Source organism: Trichomycterus rosablanca, chromosome 11 (genome assembly GCF_030014385.1).
Source record: "Trichomycterus rosablanca isolate fTriRos1 chromosome 11, fTriRos1.hap1, whole genome shotgun sequence".
In the NCBI taxonomy this organism is placed as follows: Eukaryota; Metazoa; Chordata; class Actinopteri; order Siluriformes; family Trichomycteridae; genus Trichomycterus; species Trichomycterus rosablanca.
Window position 1 is genome coordinate 26,420,500 of NC_085998.1, and position 19,916 is coordinate 26,440,415.

The window sequence follows — 19,916 nt, forward strand, 5'->3', positions numbered from 1 at the left end:
CTCATTTATAAAATAATAAAGCCAGAAAAAACATCACCAACCAATCAGATTGCAGAAAGTATATGACCGCCGTACAGACCAAACTGTACGTCTAATGGACATGGGACTTGGTAAACAGGTAGTAGTCGCCCCTGCTACTCAGGTGCTTAATCTCAGCTAGATTGACCTGATCGTGGCGCTAAATTCTTTTTTCCACTTAGATTTGAGCTATTACAACACAATGCTGTTCTGTTTGTATTCTTGGGTGGCTGAGTTAAGTTACTGAAGATACAGAAGTAACACACATCAACATATTAAAAAGAATGCATTAATTCAATGTCATGTACGTTAGTCCTCTATGATTACACAGCAGTTACTATAATTGTGTTCATGATGCTAAATGTTCCAGTATTAGGTCTAACTGTAATTTCTGATTGTTGCAGGCCTACACCAGGCATGGAGAGTCAACAGCATGTAAGGTCTGAGTCAAAAAGACTGAAAGTAAGTTGCTTGTTAACTTTAAGTGAATTGATGTTGTTTGTCACAGTGGTTCATCATGGTGTGTTGGTGCTGCACAGCCCTAGCATCATAAGAACTTGAGTTGGATCCTTTTGATTATTGTCTGTGTGGAGTTTGGCATGGTCTCTCTCTCTCAGTATACATTTTCTCTTGTTTTTAGAATTATGCCAGCTTAGAGATTGGCTAATCTTGATTACTATTATTAAGTTTTAGTAAGTAAGTGAGTAGGAGACTTAGTAAGCATGTGTGTGGTGCCATGTGATCTGAGTCATTAAAGTCAGGGGTTCTAAAACTTTTTAAAGCCCATGACCCCTTCACATGCAAAGAAATTCCATGGTCCTTAGATTTTCATTTATTCATTTATTTTTCCACCATTTTATCCTAGTCAGGGTCACAGTGGGTCCGGTTTCCCCAGAATCACTGAGCGCAGTGCAATAACACACCTTAATGGTTTCCTTGTAACATACTCAGTCAGTCATGTTTAGCAGATGAACGTTTCTCCATAAAAGACAGACATTAGCAAATCTAATGACTGTACTTTTTTATGTTGAATTATGTCAATTTAAGTTAAATATTATCAATATACACTGATCAGCCATAACATTAAAACCACCTCCTTGTTTTTACACTCACTGTCCATTTTATCAGCTCCACCATATAGGAGCACTTTGTAGTTCTACAATTACTGACTGTATTCCATCTGTTTCTCTGCATGCTTTTTTAGCCTGCTTTCACCCTGTTCTTCAATGTTCAGGACCACCACAGAGCAGGTATTGATTGGGTAGTGGATCATTCTCAGCACTGCAGTGACAATGACATGGTGGTGGTGTGTTAGTGTATGTTGTGCTGTCCACCTTGAAGATGTAAAGTCAGAGACGATCGCTCATCTATTGCTGCTGTTTGGGTTGGTCATCTTCTAGACCTTCATCTGTGGTCACAGGACGCTCCCTACGGGGCGCTGTTGGCTGGATATTTTTGGTTGGTGGACTATTCTCAGTCCAGCAGTGACAGTGAGGTATTTAAAAACTCCAGCAGCACTGCTGTGTCTTATCCACTCATACCAGCACAACACACACTAACACACCACCACCATGTCAGTGTCACTGCAGTGCTGAGAATGATCCACCACCCAAATAATACCTACTCTGTTGTGGTCCTGTGGGGGTCCTGACCATTGAGGAACAGCATGAGAGGGGGCTAAGAAAGCATACAGAGAAACAGATGGACTACAGTCAGTAATTGTAGAGCTACAAAGTGCTCCTATATGGTAAGTGAAGCCGATAAAATGGACAGTGAGTGTAGAAACAAGGAGGTGGTTTTAATGTTATGCCTGATCGGTGTAACTATAACAAATAGCAGTAGGTTATTTACTAATTTAAATCCTAATTAGTAAATTCTCTACATTTAAAGCAATTGTGAAGAAGAGCATGGTAATTAAATATACTGCACAGTTAACTTTAGTGTTCTGGTATTAAAATAATTAGATCTGAGATCTGAACTCAAGTTCAAACATTCTGCAGTAGTGTGTTAGCGCATTAGACAGCTGCACTACCCATTTCTCCATGTTTGCTAATCTGGCTATTTAGAAACAGAAGATTATTTTACACTCAATCGTTAATGAGTGAGTCTTGCTTAGTGTTATATATCATGTTTCTATGTCTAATTTCTACAATCATACTAATTAAAAAAAAACTGCAGACACACTTTAACACCACATCACAGACCCCAGATTTTATCTGGACCAGTGACTTAGTTGATGACTTTCTTTTTGGTTGATGTCTCACATGTCTTAAATCAAAATGTGACAACAATTGTATTCCATCTAGGCAAAAGGAGGAAGAATGTCGGGATATCTCTCAACTTGGCCTGCCCATGCCAGCGCTCAGATCGTCCAGCATTGCGCTCCTGCTCCTTCTGGAGTGAAGAGAGATCATGGGTATTTGAGGGTTGTTTACATGACCTAATCTAGATTACTGTGTTGATAGAGATGTTATGTTGCAGGAATAAATTAAATGAATAAAACCAGTCAAACAAACAAAAATAAAATTGAAATGAAAATTTTAATTGAAGGACAAAAATAAATTTGAAAAAACAAACAAACAAGTGTTATTGTTGGTGCCAGTTAGTGCCAGTTGGTAAGCCATGTTCTGTCTTCTCCAATGTGTACGGGTGAGTTTTTCCTGGGTACATCAGTTTACAACTGCATTCAAATAAATAAATATATATATATATATATATATATATATATATATATACAGGGGTTGGACAAAATAACTGAAACACCTGGTTTTAGACCACAATAATTTATTAGTATGGTGTAGGGCCTCCTTTTGCGGCCAATACAGCGTCAGTTCGTCTTGGAAATGACATATACAAGTCCTGCACAGTGGTCAGAGGGATTTTAAGCCATTCTTCTTGCAGGATAGTGGCCAGGTCACTACGTAATGCTGGTGGAGGAAAATGTTTCGCTTCTCCAAAACACCCCAAAGTGGCTCAATAATATTTAGATCTGGTGACTGTGCAGGCCATGGGAGATGTTCAACTTCACTTTCATGTTCATCAAACCAATCTTTCACCAGTCTTGCTGTGTGTATTGGTGCATTGTCATCCTGATACACGGCACCGCCATTGGATGCACATGGTCCTCCAGAATGGTTCGGTAGTCCTTGGCAGTGACGCGCCCATCTAGCACAAGTATTGGGCCAAGGGAATGCCATGATATGGCAGCCCAAACCATCACTGATCCACCCCCATGCTTCACTCTGGGCATGCAACAGTCTGGGTGGTACGCTTCTTTGGGGCTTCTCCACACCGTAACTCTCCCGGATGTGGGGAAAACAGTAAAGGTGGACTCATCAGAGAACAATACATGTTTCACATTGTCCACAGCCCAAGATTTGCGCTCCTTGCACCATTGAAACCGACGTTTGGCATTGGCACGAGTGACCAAAGGTTTGGCTATAGCAGCCCGGCCGTGTATATTGACCCTGTGGAGCTCCCGACGGACAGTTCTGGTGGAAACAGGAGAGTCGAGGTGCACATTTAATTCTGCCGTGATTTGGGAAGCCGTGGTTTTATGTTTTTTGGATACAATCCGGGTTAGCACCCGAACATCCCTTTCAGACAGCTTCCTCTTGCGTCCACAGTTAATCCTGTTGGATGTGGTTTGTCCTTCTTGGTGGTATGCTGACATTACCCTGGATACCGTGGCTCTTGATACATCACAAAGACTTGCTGTCTTGGTCACAGATGCGCCAGCAACACGTGCACCAACAATTTGTCCTCTTTTGAACTCTGGTATGTCACCCATAATGTTGTGTGCATTGCAATATTTTGAGCAAAACTGTGCTCTTACCCTGCTAATTGAACCTTCACACTCTGCTCTTACTGGTGCAATGTGCAATTAATGAAGATTGGCCACCAGACTGGTCCAATTTAGCCATGAATCCTACCACACTAAAATGACAGGTGTTTCAGTTATTTTGTCCAACCCCTGTATATATATATATATACATATATATACAGTATATATATAAACAAATGATGTGAGTATGATGTGTGTATGAGTGATTATTGCACTGCAATGGACTGGCATCTTTTCCAGGGTTTGTTCTCCTTTAGCAGCAAGTGATTATGGTTATGTGTACAACCCCAAATCAGAAAAAGTTGGGACAGTCTGGTAAATGCAAATAAAATAAAAATGCAGTGTTCATTACATTTACTGTGACTTTTATTTGATTGCAGACAGTTTGAACCCAAGATATTTCATGTTTTGTCTGCTCAATTTCATTTCATATATTAAAAAATATTCATTACTGCATTTCAGGCCTGCAACACATTCCAAAAAAAGTTGGGACAGTAAAGCATTTACCACTTTTTTGCACAGTAACGTTTTAAGTGGCATTTGTGCATGTAACTCTGTATTGTAGTGTTTGACAAAGGTTTGCCAAAGTAATCTCTTGCCCATGTGGTTATATCAGCTATTGTTGAGTGGTGGTTCTTGATGCAGTGCCGTCTGAGGGATGGAAGATCACATGCGTTCAGCTTAAGCTTGCGCCCTTGGCCTTTACGCAGTAAAATTCCTCCCGATTCCTTGAATCTTTTAATTATATTATGCACTGTAGAGGGAGAAATATGCAAATCCCTTTCAAATTTCCTTTAAGGTACACTGTTTTTAAACATTTCAATCATTTCTCACACATTTGTTGACAAACTGGAGATCATCTGATCATCTTTGCTTATCAGAGACTCAGCCTTTCCTGGATGCTGCTTTTGTACCACACCATGATTACAATCACCTGTTGACATCACCTGTTTGGAATCTCATCATTATTTAGTTTTTTCACCTCATTACTAGCCCTAAATTGCCCCCGTCCCAACTTTCTTTGGAATGTGTTGCAGGCCTGAAATGCAGGAATGGCGGTATTATCAATAAATGAAATGAAGTTGAGCAGACAAAACCTTATAAATATAAAATATAATATAATATCAAAACAATATCTTGGGTTCAAACTGTCTGCAATTAAATAAAAGTGAGGAAGGAACACTGCATTTTTATTTTTTATTCCACAACTCCAATCTGCATAAAAATAAATTTACTAATTTGAGCATGATTTATGATTCTTTCTATATGAGCTTAGCCCTTTGTCTTCGACTAAGCTAATCAACATCATATAATGCTTTATAATGAGTAATTATTTGAGGAAGCCAAATTGGCAATCATGTTTGAAATGTGATTAATTGTACATCCCTTATTTACAGTATATTATTTTGGTTCTCGCCTTATATACTTTACATGGTAGATATGGTGAGGAGTTTGAAGTGAAGCCACGTCTCCTGGAACAACTGGAATGTTATCTGAAGAAAGAACTGGCATCTTTAGATATGTCTAGCCCAAAACTCCAGGAGCACAAACTTCAGGTTTATATTTTATATTTATATTCTAATTTATTAGATGTATAGCAGAGATTTTTGTTAGTATGGTGGCATTTTTATTATTATTTATGAAGCATTAAATGATAAAGTGCATTCTGTATATAAAGAACTAGTCATCTCTTAATCTGTGTGAGTTGTAAAGTAATGCTGCTCTCTTTCTGTCTTGTGAAGGCATACCAGGAAGTTTTCAACTACTTTATTGAGAATTTTAAAGCGTACAAGCCATTATTGTCTGCCATCAAAAATGAATATGACACCACTCTCGGTATGCATACCAGCTTTGATTGTTTTATTTAATATATTTTAATATGTATTTTTTTAGTTTTTTTTTTTTTTTTTTAGATAATGGCTCTCACTGTGTTGCACTGGAGTCTTAGAGCCTTAGCAATGGTTTTGTAACCATTTCCAGACTGTTATTTTTCAATGACTTTGTTTTGCATCTGTATTTCACATCTTTTATCTCTTTAGAATGTGGCATTCTAGCCTGCTTTACATTGCCAGACAGGTTCTATTTAAGTGAAATTTAGATATAGGTGTGGCAGTAGTCATGCCTGGGTGTGGTTAGAGAAATTGAACCCAGTTGAATTTGGTTAACTGGTTGATTTAATAGCCCAAGGGGGGCACTTACTTTTTCACATAGGGCCAGGTATTGCTAAACAGCATTGTTCCTTCAATAAAAGAAATCATAATTTTAAATTATTTTAAATATCTTTGTCTAATATTAAAAGTAGTTTAATGATCTGAGACATAAAAGTGTGATAAAAAATAGAGAATAGAGAATAGAAATTGGGATGGGGCAAATACTTTTCCACAACACTGTACAGAGTATTCAGACCCCCTGGCGTTTTGCATGTCTTAGTGTGTCGTGGATTTGATTTTAAATGTATATAATTGTCAGTTTTAACCATTAATCAACACTCAAATCACCATAATGACAAAGTTAAAACCTGAAATCTCTTATTTACAAAAGTATTCAGACCCTGTGCTGTGGCACTCCAAAAATACAATGATCGGCTGTAACATTAAAACCACTGACAGTGGTTTCAGTGACGCTGTCAAGGTGTGGGCTATATCAGGCAGCAGGGTACAGTCATTCTTAAAGGTGACGAGTTGGAAGACTGAAAAAAGAATCTAAGAAAACTTGACAAGGACCAAATTGTGATGGCTTGACGAATAGGTCAGAAGAACTTCAAAAAAAAGTCTTGGGGGTGGTTAGTACCTAATACTGGTCCAAAAAAGGACATCCAGTGACAGGGTTATAGGCACCCAGAGCTCATTAATTTGCATGGGAAGTAAAGGCTAGTCCATCTGGTCCAATCTCACAGAAGAGCTACTGTAGCACACATTACTGAGCAGGTTAATGTTAACCCCTGTCAACCACTGAAAGTGTCTACAGTGGGGGACCATGAACTGGATAAAATGCAGTATGGAAAGAAGGAAAGCCGGCAGAGGCAGTGTGATGCTGGGAAACTTTGTGTGTGTTATTTTGACATGTACCACCATGACATTGTTGCAGACCAATTACACCCCTTCATTGCAACTGTATACCCAATGGCACTGGATAATGCAACCTGCCACACTGCAAAGAATGTACAGAAATAGTAAGAGGAGCATGACAGAGAATTCAAAGCGTTCATTTGGCCTCAATCGTATCTAGCATTTTTGGGAAGTTCTATCCATTGAGACTTCATCTTACAGCAGGACTTAAATGATCTGCTGTTTTGGTGTAATATATACAGTGTATCACAAAAGTGAGTACACCCCTCACATTTCTGCAAATATTTAATTATATCTTTTCATGGGACAACACTATAGACATGAAACTTGGATATAACTTAGAGTAGTCAGTGTACAACTTGTATAGCAGTGTAGATTTACTGTCTTCTGAAAATAACTCAACACACAGCCATTAATGTCTAAATGGCTGGCAACATAAGTGAGTACACCCCACAGTGAACTTGTCCAAATTGTGCCCAAATGTGTCGTTGTCCCTCCCTGGTGTCATGTGTCAAGGTCCCAGGTGTAAATGGGGAGCAGGGCTGTTAAATTTGGTGTTTTGGGTACAATTCTCTCATACTGGCCACTGGATATTCAACATGGCACCTCATGGCAAAGAACTCTCTGAGGATGTGAGAAATAGAATTGTTGCTCTCCACAAAGATGGCCTGGGCTATAAGAAGATTGCTAACACCCTGAAACTGAGCTACAGCATGGTGGCCAAGGTCATACAGCGGTTTTCCAGGACAGGTTCCACTCGGAACAGGCTTCGCCAGGGTCGACCAAAGAAGTTGAGTCCACGTGTTCGGCGTCATATCCAGAGGTTGGCTTTAAAAAATAGACACATGAGTGCTGCCAGCATTGCTGCAGAGGTTGAAGACGTGGGAGGTCAGCCTGTCAGTGCTCAGACCATACGCCGCACACTGCATCAACTTGGTCTGCATGGTCGTCATCCCAGAAGGAAGCTGACACACAAGAAAGCCCGCAAACAGTTTGCTGAAGACAAGCAGTCCAAGAACATGGATTACTGGAATGCCCTGTGGTCTGACGAGACCAAGATAAACTTGTTTGGCTCAGATGGTGTCCAGCATGTGTGGCGGCGCCCTGGTGAGTAGTACCAAGACAACTGTATCTTGCCTACAGTCAAGCATGGTGGTGGTAGCATCATGGTCTTGGGCTGCATGAGTGTTGCTGGCACTGGGGAGCTGCAGTTCATTGAGGGAAACATGAATTTCAACATGTACTGTGACATTCTGAAACAGAGCATGATCCCCTCCCTTCGAAAACTGGGCCTCATGGCAGTTTTCCAACAGGATAACGACCCCAAACACAACCTCCAAGATGACAACTGCCTTGCTGAGGAAGCTGAAGGTAAAGGTGATGGACTAAACCCAATTGAGCACCTGTGGCGCATTCTCAAGTGGAAGGTGGAGGAGTTCAAGGTGTCTAACATCCACCAGCTCCGTGATGTCATCATGGAGGAGTGGAAGAGGATTCCAGTAGCAACCTGTGCAGCTCTGGTGAATTCCATGCCCAGGAGGGTTAAGGCAGTGCTGGATAATAATGGTGGTCACACAAAATATTGACACTTTGGGCACAATTTGGACATGTTCACTGTGGGGTGTACTCACTTACGTTGCCAGCCATTTAGACATTAATGGCTGTGTGTTGAGTTATTTTCAGAAGACAGTAAATCTACACTGCTATACAAGCTGTACACTGACTACTCTAAGTTATATCCAAGTTTCATGTCTATATTGTTGTCCCATGAAAAGATATAATGAAATATTTGCAGAAATGTGAGGGGTGTACTCACTTTTGTGATACACTGTATATATATATATGGGTCAAAGACGAGACGTAACTTTTTAGTGTCCCCACTTGATAAATAATATACAATTATATTAATATAAGTGGATATACCTTCAATCTACTCCATTTGTACATCTTTACTGAAACCTAAAGTAATTTTTACAGAAAATGTCTGATTTTTGAAAAAAATAACCCTTGAAACCCCCAAAATGTCATTCAGTGCAACGGTCCCCCTACCTCTTTAAGTAATAAAACATTAAGAAAAAACTAATTAATCTTAAGTAAAACTTAAAATGTACTGCTTCGGCATAATTGTACAAATGTCATGTGTGACATATTAAATAATATTCAATCAGATGTGTTTTTTAATATTAATAATATTCAGGATACTTTCAGTCCCCATTTTCCCAATCTTCAGTTGTCATTCAGTACAACGTTAATAAAAAGCCTTATTTTAATATGCAATCAAGCTACTGCAGTCATGTGACCAATTATAACAACAAAAGAAGACTCCTGGGGACCCTTCAGCACACACACGAGGTCAATGCATTTTAACATTATTTGATAAAAATGTCTTTTTACTGACATAGTACATTAAAGAACAAAACTGAGTGTCATTCAGTACAACACAGAAAACGTAATATTACGGTTAATCTTGTGAACAATCAAGGTTATTAACATTTAAATGTGAATATGTGTAGAAATGTCTTTGAGCTAAGGTCAATGTTAGCTTTTGCTAACCACTGGGATAACTGTAAAATGTGCTAAAGTAAAATTTCTGTCATTCAGTACAACAACAGTCATTCAGTGCAACAGAATTTCACTGTTGCACTAAATTGACAATGACATTGTTATACTGACTTTATAATGTTTTAAAATTATTTTTAAATATTAAAACCACTTTTTTCCATTCTAGTCTTCCTTAATAAGAGCAGTAATTACAATGAATATTAATAATTATGTTTTTGATGAAGTGGTCCCTGAGATTTTGTTATTGTCAAGTACGATGACCTGCCATTCGTTGGGCAGGTACTGCTGTCTGTAGGAGATGAGGTGCAAGTTAGCTGCATGCTACAAAATTGAAACAGAAATTCCTTTGTGTGGCCAAATCCACCTGATGAATTTTACTACCTTAAGTCTGATGTCAAAATCATAATCGCAGAACCAAAGCCATGTACAGCAAGAACCTCAAGGTTAACAACAAAAGACTGGAAAACATTTGTTCAGTTCATGAAATAAAATGCGACTTCAAATGGTTTTCACTGCTGAATGAATTTAGATTTACTGCAGAAACTTTTTCACGTGTTATGACACAAATTCCACACTTCCACACTGTTCTGGTGCCTTACAAGTTGTTATGATGGCTTCATTAGCTATGTTTTTCATTGCCTTACTTTTTTCATGATGTAGTAATATTATAACACATACTGGTGTGGCATATTTTCATTCTACTACTGCTACTTTAATCAATAAAGAACTTAAAAACAAATTAAGTCATGAATATTCTGATGTAACAGGATAATTTGGAGTATGTCATTCAGTGCAACATAAAATCATCATACAGTGCAACAAAAACATTTGCTTAAAATAACTGTAATAAGTAATTATTATATATTTTTTTCATGTGAATGCAAGAGAATCCAGGCCTGCTTCATAGAAAACAGAGTTTGATTAGGTTTCAAATAGAATAGAATGTGTAGCAAAAACATCTTGTATACAAATAAACAAAATTCCAAGACGCATTAGAGTACAAACAATGCACAGAAAATTCAAAACAGAGTAAGTACAGTTTCTTCTGAGGTTTTAAATCTTTTGTAAGAGATATACTAAACTTATAAATTTGAAATGGCTAAGATTGTTCCTTGTGTGTGTATTTTGTCATAAATTAGTCATTGCACTGAATGACATTTTTGTGCCCTTGTGTGTCAACAACACTAAAATTATCAAATAAGCAAAATGCTGAGAAAAAAAAATACATATTTACATAGGTGACACATTTGTGCACAATATTAAATGAAAAAATTATACAATTTAACCATTTTATTTTTTTGGTACTTGGAACACCCTATTCGTCTTTCACCCATATATATATAAACTTATGTTAAATTGACAAAAATATTTTTGGTCAAAGAAAGCTAGTGAGGAATTTCTTAGGAACATCTAAGCCCATTTTATACATAAAATGCCAAGCCTTATAATAATAACCCTACAAAAATATCATATCATAACTGATAAGTCATGCTCAAACATTTGGTTACAGGGGTACATTAGACTAAAAAAAGTTTGGAACCCTGTTTCTAGATTAATGAAGAATACTTACAAGGCTCGGCTTCTGACTGAGCAGAAGTTAAACTAAAACATTGTCTGTGTTGTTTCAGTGCTTTTGCGAGAGCAAATACGAGAGCTAGAGCCCCTGCGTGCCCAGTTGGTGCTGTTGTCAGAACAGTGTGAGAAGAGGATTTTGGAACTAAGAGAACAGGAGAGGGCTGAGATCAGGAACTTAAAACAGAAATACCAACAGCTACAGCAACTCATAACAAGCATGAAGGATCAACAAAGAGGCTTGGAGACCCAGGTCAGACCCGCTTTACTTTTAAATTTGCTGCATAGATACACATGCAATGCAAATTTTAGTGCACAATTTATATCTAGTTGCTGAATTTAACAAAAACGTAAATATTAAAGATTGACATTTGAGCCTTTTGCACTCTCTACACTTGTTTCTAATATGTCTAATTTAGCAAATAAACAGTACTTGAGTACGGAATGGATGCTAAATACAGATTTGGCACTTCACCCACATCTGAAGTTGTGCTCTGATGTGCGCCCTAATTTGGCCAGCAGTGTAGAACACAGTCACATGACCTGTCATTCTCTCAATGACAATAACCTGTGACTCGTAAGTGCTGATGCGCTCCAGGTGACAGGTTTTTTTTATTTATATCTATTTATAGGTTTTCTCCTGTTCTCTTTGTCAGCACATTAGCTGGCACAGCTAGTTTCTCTTGAAGCAGTGATGCCGGATTGCTCGGTGTGCTCTGGTTTTTGCTGACACAGAATGTCAGCATTCTCTTGTTTTCTGGGAACTCGCTCCGGTGTTTCTGTGTTTAGGGCACTGGGAGAGTGAAAGGCCCCAGTTGTGCCACAGCATCTCTGTTTCCTGGGGTTTTGTTGAAATTCTTTAGTTCATAGCTTTTAGCCACAGTATTATTCTACTTTGGATTGAGAATCTGTACAATGGATTTTAATTTCTTCTCTACTAGGAGTGTGGGGATTCACCTCACTCTCTCTCTAGCGATGCACATTCTTCTGTGTTACAAATTGCATAGGCCAACCAATAATCCAGCAGATTTCAGCCAAGGTAGTTTAGTTTCTTTCCTTTTCTTTATTGTTCCTCCAGACGTTGCTACGCACAAAAGCTTATTTGAAAGGGCCTTTTGTCCACTTTTCATTTCTCCCCTCCACCTGTAGGCACCACCACTGCGGGGGCAGAAAACCCCTCCTTCCCCATTTCTTCCATGGGGATAGGCAGCTTCTGAAGGGAAGAAAACTTTGTCCGAAAACTTTTTGGGACTCTGTAACGGAGTGGGTGCTTATTGGAAATTTGGCAGTCCACTCACGTAAAGTCGTGCCCTACTGTGCAGCCTAATTTGGCCGGCAGAGGGGGGCACGGAGTCACAGTGAAGTCACAGACTTATCATTCTCTCAAGCCCACCATGTCATCAGTCATCCAGGTGTCCGACATTTATACTGTGTGATAAATGGTTGCATTATGTTTCTGCATCACTGCATTGTCCTTTGCACAAAGTTTCTGAATTACTGCAATCTACAAATACGTCTTCTTTATTGCTTTCTTAGTTTGAGAAGGCACAGAAACAGTGTGTTAACATACCAATCAGTTTTATGATGTTAAATCTAAACAGTTAAAAATCAGTTTTTTTTTTTTTCGGTTTCATTCCTCATTGGCCATGACTAGACATGTACTATACACTGATCAGCCATAACAATAAAACATTAAAACCACCTCCCTGTTTCTACACTCACTGTCCATTTTATCAGCTCCACCATATAGAAGCACTTTTGTAGTTGTACAATTACTGACTGTAGTCCATCAATTTCTCTTTATACTTTTTTAGCCTGCTTTCACCCTGTTCTTCAATGGTCAGGACTCTCCCAGGTGGATCATTCTCAGCACTGCAGTGACAGTGACATGGTGGTGGTGTGTTAGTGTGTGTTGTGCTGGTATGAGTGGATCAGACACAGCAGCGCTGCTGGAGTTTTTACATACTGTGTCCACTCACTGTCCACTCCTACCTAGTTGTTTCACCATGTAGATGTAAAGTCAGAGATGATCGCTCATCTATTGCTGCTGTTTGAGTTGGTCATCTTCTAAACCTTCATCAGAGGTCATAGGACGCTGCCCACTGGGTGTTGTTGGCTGGATGTTTTTGGTTGGTGGACTATTCTCAGTCCAGCAGTGACAGTGAGGTGTTTAAAAACTCAATCAGCATTGATGTGTCTTTTTTTTTCTTTTTTTTTAAAATATTTTTTCCCCTCTTTCCCCCCCCCAATTTTTATCCCCCAGTCTAGTCGTGTCCAATTACCCTGAATGCGTACTGCATACTGATTCGACCCTTCACCGCTGACTGAGGACACCTCTCAACTGACATGCGCCCCCTCCGGTACGCACAGTCAGTACAGATAGTGCATTTTTCACCTGCACGAGTCGAGTCGAGTTCATATAATTGATGGGCACAGTGCACGGAGAGCCACACCCCCATCAACATTATTCCTCAGCCCTGTGCAGGCCCAATCAGTCAGCCAGCAGGGGCCGCAGTCGCACCAGTTATGAGGACCTATGATCTGACTTTCTTACCCCTAACCCTGAACAACAGCCAATCGTTGTTCATACTGCCGCCCAGCCTCATACCAGCACAACACACACTAACATACCATCACCATGTCAGTGTCACTGCAGTGCTGAGAATTTTCCACCACTCAAATAATACCTGCTCTGAGGTGGTCCTGTGGGGTCCTGACCATTGAAGAACAACATGAAAGGGGGCTTACAAAGCATGCAGAGAAACAGATGGACTACAGACAGTAATTGTAGAGCTACAAAGTGCTTCTATATGGTAAGCGGAGCTGAAAAATGGACAGTCAGTGTAGAAACAAGGAGGTGGTTTTAATGTTATGGCTGATCAGTGTATACTATATACTGTACTATGAGATAAGATAAGATAAGATAAGATAAGATGATAAGATAAGATAAGATAAGATAAGACTTCATTGATCCCCTTGGGGAAATGAACTTGTTGAACATCAGTATAGCAGTATGAAAAGGAGGTAGAAACAGAAAAAATACAATACAATAAAAAGTAAAAAAAAATTGCACACAGTGTGTAGTAATTTATACTAAAAAATATTCCCTTTACGAAAAGTGATGTACATATATTATTGTAAAATATAATATATACATTAAAAATATAATATATTGCACTTTTTATTGCACTGTAGACATGTAAGTGTAGATATGAGTGATATATTACATATTATTATTGTAATTCCTGATGGCTGCAGGAATGAAGGACCTGCAGTAGCACACCTTCTTGCACAGGGGGTGTAGGAGTCTGGTACTGAAGAAGCTTGTTAGGACCCCCACAGACTCGTGTAGTGGATGTGCGGTGTTGTCCTTTCTCCCACCTCCTCCACAGGTTCGAGAGGACAGTTCAAGACAGAGCTCGCTCTCTTGATCAGCTTGTTCAGTCATTTCCTGTCTCTCTCCGCGATTGCACCTCCCCAGCACACCACTGCATAAAAGATGGCTGATGCTACCAGTGTCATAGAAGGATCTTAGCAGTGTTCAGCACACTACAAAGGACCTCAGTCTCCTCAGTAGGTGGAGGCGACTTTGGCCCTTGCTGTATAGAACATCCGAGTCCAGTTTGTTATTTAGGTGAACACCCAGGTATTTGTATTCCCTTACCATCTCAATGTCCAAAGCCTGGATGCTCGCAGGTGTGATGCAACCTTTTTTTGAAATCGATCAGCAATTCTTTAGTCTTACTGGTATTCATGTGAAGCACATTTAGTTTACACCAGGCAACATCAAGTCCTTGATGACCCTCCTGTATTCCAGTTCGTTCCCATCAGATAAACATCCAACAATGGCTGTATCATCTGAAAACTTTTGAAGGTAGCAGTCTTGTGTGTTGTCTCTAAAGTCCAATGTGTATATGGAAGACCTATGTTAAGTTACATGGCTTTAAACGTTTCTTTCATTGTGGCATCTTGCATTTTGGTTTGTAACAGGTGTCTCATCTACAGAAGGAACTGGCAGCACAGTATCTGCTATACAGGGAGGAACGTGATGCCCACAAACTGCTCATTGCCAACATCAGCAGCATGCGTTATAGCCCTGACCAGATGCCTGATAAGGAACACAGTGGTGACATTTATAATTCATTGATAGTAGGAAGAGGAGCTAAATGATTCAATGTTTTAGCATTTAAGTGTTTTGCTGTTGTTTTTTCTCTTTTAGAGATGGAATCAGAAGATCCTGTGACAGTAAATCTGGCTCTAAAAGTGTGTAGAGAGGATCTAACCAAGGCCCAGGTGGAACTTAACCGCTTGCATGCAGAATATGGAGATGTAGTTCCTCGTAGGGACTGGGAGAATCTGGATTGCATGTACAAGGAGAATCTCCTCAAGGTATGTAGCAATTGGTCTTTATTGTCTTTAGATAATTATATTTTTAGATTTCAGATTAATTGTTTAAACTGGTATTATCATTAAAGACAGAGGCTATTGAAAAAGTTTTATTATTATTACGCTTTGCAAATTTTAACCGATTACAATCACCATTATTGTAACACGCTTACAATAATTACCAGATTATTGATCACGCCTCACGACTGAGACGTAAGGTTTAAGCTTTGCACCTGGGGGGCCACCTCTGGGGCAGCTTGCTTATTCAGGGCGGTTCCGTCATAATGGCTGAAAAGTGCTGCTACACCTGGTAAGTTTCAGAAAAAGATAAACTATGCTCACAGTTTTGGAAAGAGGAAGCAGGTTGTCAAAAAAGGAGCTGGCAAATCTGTAAGGGATAAACCATAATAAATAGAAACACTACTACCTGGAGCAAATTAACACTCAATGAGTTTAAACTGACTCGTCAATTATCTGTGCCTTCACAATGTTACCGTTTTTTATTTTCCCCCTTTTTCTTAATGTCATTTTTAAATCCCTATTGCAATTTTTATGTTGCATACAATACACCCATACTAACAGAGAAGGGCCACAGTCTAGCACACCCCACCTTTGATGTGTGCACATCTGGCAAAAAGTCACTGTTCCAGCGACAGAAGGTTTATCTTCTGTCTTATATTAAACAGTTTTGCATTGTTACATTGATCTGTTGAGTGTCCATCCTGGGTCTCTGCGATGATGGGCTGGCACATTATTAATAGCTCTTTGTTCACAAGTACATTTAAATGTGCATGGGCCAGAAGTTTTACCATAGTCAATTTACCATGTTCTCATTTGTGAGCAGGCAAGTCTATGTGGAGAGCTCTTTGGTAAGGGGAATATACACAAGCCAGCCCAGATACTGGAATGAATTCTACATTTTGGAATATCATACACTTGTGTAAAAACTATAAAAGGCTGTATTTCATTTAAGCTAGATATTGTAAAATCCTGGTTGTCCCAGATTGTTTTACAATTTTTTTGCAATCTCTGACTACCACTGGGTGGTATTATCTCATTACTGGTTAGCAGTAGTCACTTTAATATTGTAAATTCATGAGATACTGTTTTTAGCTGAGACTAAAGACTAGAAATAACTGAGTTCCTGGATAAGTTGTCTTTTTCTTGGTCACTTGAAAAATTTTAGCCAACCTGCCACACTAGGTTACATTCTCTACTAATCCAAGTTTAAACTATTTGGATTTGCCAGCTCTCCTAAAGCCTAAAAAATTATTTTGTAATACTTTCCAGACTGGAGTTTTTGAGACATTTTAGTAACTTTTCTGATTTCTTCTGCTTTAGTTGGAGACCTTACAGTCTGACTTCAATCAAATGAAGTTAGAATATGACACACTGCTAGATCTACACCAGCAGGTCAGCATGCAAAGAGACAGCCTTCAGAATGAACTAGAGGTATTCAAAGAGGCTTCTACCCCTAGACCACGCTGGGAGCAGTGTTCAGGTATATATCTCTTCTGCTTTGTTTAACAGTTTGAAAGGAATTTGATAGACTATAGGCCAGAGGTGGGCAATTACATTTTCCAGGGGGCCACATAAGAAAATGGGACTGTTGTGAAGGGCTGGACCAATAGGGTGAACTTAATTCTGCTCAATATTAGTTGTATCTATTTATAAAAAGCAGTAAATTGTACAGTTCTGATAAGCTTTTGCTGTTAGAAGTAGATGTTACAATCAGGCAATTAAAATGAGAAGCAGGCAAAGTAAAAACATTATTTCACTATTTAATCAACTTTCTCAAAAACAGGTGTGAACAAAATTTGGAGGTTTTTAAATCAACTTTACACAAAGTGCTATTGCTATTTAGTTTGGAGTCTAATAACTAATAATTTTTCTGTGTTTAGTACCATAATTGCGATATAAACCCTAAATTTAAATTGTGATCCTTAAACAACTTTACATCTAACTTTAGTAAATAAATATTTAGAAGTCCATGTCTTGTTAAAACTCTATTGTTGCTATTAAGCGCACTCAATTATGTTTGCCAACACATTACGGTGAAGCTGGATACACTCGCACACACGTAAATGTACGTAAATTTATAAAAATAGCGATCCTTTCAAAATATAAACAATCCTGTTGTATTGCATTTATGGTGTACATTTATTTACGTCTGATTTTTAATTGGCACTGACCTCATGCGGGCCGGTTGGGGACAGTCAAAGGGCTGGATGTGGCCTGCGGGTCGTACAATGCCCAGGTTAGCTATAGGCCATCCCATTCCAAGATCAAATGAAAATAATATGGATTTGACCTCGAATAAACTAAATCATGCTGTATGATGAAAGAGCCTTTTCCCAACCTAAGTTGAAAGCATAGAAAATATATACAATAATATTGTGTGGATTCACTTTCTGCAGTTTTTTGCTGTACTAAAACAAAAAAAATCCAGAAATAAACAAATAATAAACAAACAAAAAAAAGTTTTTTTGCTCCTTTTCTTCCAATGTAGTCATTTTCAATTCCCGATTGTGAATCCGCTGCTGCTTTCACAAACCCTGATCTGATGAAGAAGAGTCAGATCACTGCACGCCCCCTCTGACAAGTGTTCAATCTGCAGCCACATCTTATTACCAGCCAGTGTTGGGTTCCCACACAGAGCCATATTGTGTATGAAAAGCCATGTTAAGCTCCATGTGAGTCACTCTGTATTCATACAGGCATGATTGCTGCTGCAGCGGGAGGAGACTTCATCCGACCTGCCTTCCTTGGGTTGGTGGATCTGTGGCTCTGCTGCGATTCCAACTTGAGTGTCCACAATTAAAGTTTTCATCTATGTACTGTATATTCACCTAAATATAATGAGGGCTATTGTAATGAATCTTGTTATCAATGAGTGTAACTAAAACATCTGATATTAATAATTAGAAGCAATGTTCACCTACCTTTGGCCATATAGTGTATATCATGTAAGACAAAATTGCATTTCATACTTTCAGTATGTGTTATTGCATATTTTGTGTAAGGTGTGCTGGGAGACAAGGAGCACTGGTCTGAGCTTTTTGAGGGTCAGTCGAGTCAAAATAGGCTGGAAACCTTACTAAACGAGTTGAAAAGGATGGGGTTGGACCAGTCAGACCTTTTCACTGGACTGGTAAGATAACCAACATTTAAGATTGCTACACTCACACATGAAAGCTATTTTGTAATGCAAAATGCTTTTTCACAGGGTACTTCCAGTGATGTTCCTATTTACCTGCGGTTTGAGGGGCAGCTAAGGAACCTTAAGTTGAAAAAGGAAGATGTTGTCAGAGTTATAAAGGATATTTGGAGGGGGAAAGCATCTAAAGATGAGAAGGTAGCATCTATCAGTACTTTGTGTATGAAAAAATAAGGAATTAATATACAGTAAATAACCATGTACTTTGGCTGAACATTTTTCCAACACAGATGGATAAAAACAGTGATATAAAAGAGTTTTTATACCAGCATCTGGTGGAACAGCATGGAGAGCAGGCAGGGGAGTGGGCTTACAGCCTTATGGATGGCATTAAGCGGTACCAGAAAGATGACTTCATAGGCCTGTTCTATGATATCCTTACCGGCAGGGTTGGTACTTTGATTTGTGTACAATGTTATTTCTTGTTCTTCTAAATTTCAGTAGGTTGATAAATTAGGAAACAGTTAATAATGGGTGACTGTCTTTTAGCACTGCATCACCTGGATGCCCACAGTTATAATAAATAATATTTTAATAAACAGACCAGACAAGCCTAAGAACATCTTTAACACACAGTGTGTTCATTGTTTGCTTTGCATAGTGAGGTGCATTCTGTTTTGTGATGATGTTTACAGGACGCCCCACTCTCATTACAGGATGAGAGTGGTTTAATAAATACCAGGATAAAGTGAGGTGCTTTTTATGGCCTCCTTATTCACTAGATCCAAACATAATTTATATGTTTATATTAAGTTCTATAGCACAGACCGTAAAGTGATCTCTCCTTCATTTTTTCACAAACTGGATTTTTATTAAGGATAATCACATATCACATCCCACTCTATGCAGAACTAAGAGAATAATTAAGGGCAAATGGTAGCACTAATCCTACATATTACTACAGTATTGCAGGTTTTTGTTTAGTTCACCTGCCGTGTTTGCTACAGTCTTATTTCACATACATACCTTGAAAACCAAATGACAAGCTGTAGCCTAGAGGTTAAGGTACTGGACTAGTAATCAGAAGGTTACTGCTTTAATCCCCACCACTGCCAGGTTACTGCTGTTGGGCCCCTGAGCAAGGCCCTTAACCCTCAATTGCTTAGACTGCATACTCTAATTGTAATGTAAGTGGCTTTGGATAAGGGCGTCTGCTGAATGCCGAATTTATAGTATACCTTTAATTTGTTTTGATTTTATGAAAACGCTAATTTCAAAAGTGGTTAAATTCAATAAGCCCTAGATCAGT

At 38.8% G+C, this 19,916-nt stretch overlaps 1 protein-coding gene across 2 annotated transcripts in view; it reads left to right on the forward strand.

The window, feature by feature from the left end:
* Positions 1-19,916, forward strand: part of tsnaxip1 (translin-associated factor X interacting protein 1) — a 32,164-nt gene that overhangs the window by 5,807 nt on the left and 6,441 nt on the right. For both annotated transcript variants that reach the window (XM_063004112.1, XM_063004111.1), the window contains exons 2-12: positions 423-480; positions 2,325-2,434; positions 5,301-5,418; positions 5,605-5,698; positions 11,121-11,317; positions 15,055-15,190; positions 15,284-15,453; positions 16,792-16,951; positions 18,474-18,601; positions 18,677-18,805; positions 18,898-19,056. In XM_063004112.1, the coding sequence (XP_062860182.1) occupies positions 436-480; positions 2,325-2,434; positions 5,301-5,418; positions 5,605-5,698; positions 11,121-11,317; positions 15,055-15,190; positions 15,284-15,453; positions 16,792-16,951; positions 18,474-18,601; positions 18,677-18,805; positions 18,898-19,056 (1,446 nt within the window). In that variant the 5' untranslated portion in view covers positions 423-435. The remainder of the gene's footprint in view (positions 1-422; positions 481-2,324; positions 2,435-5,300; positions 5,419-5,604; positions 5,699-11,120; positions 11,318-15,054; positions 15,191-15,283; positions 15,454-16,791; positions 16,952-18,473; positions 18,602-18,676; positions 18,806-18,897; positions 19,057-19,916) is intronic.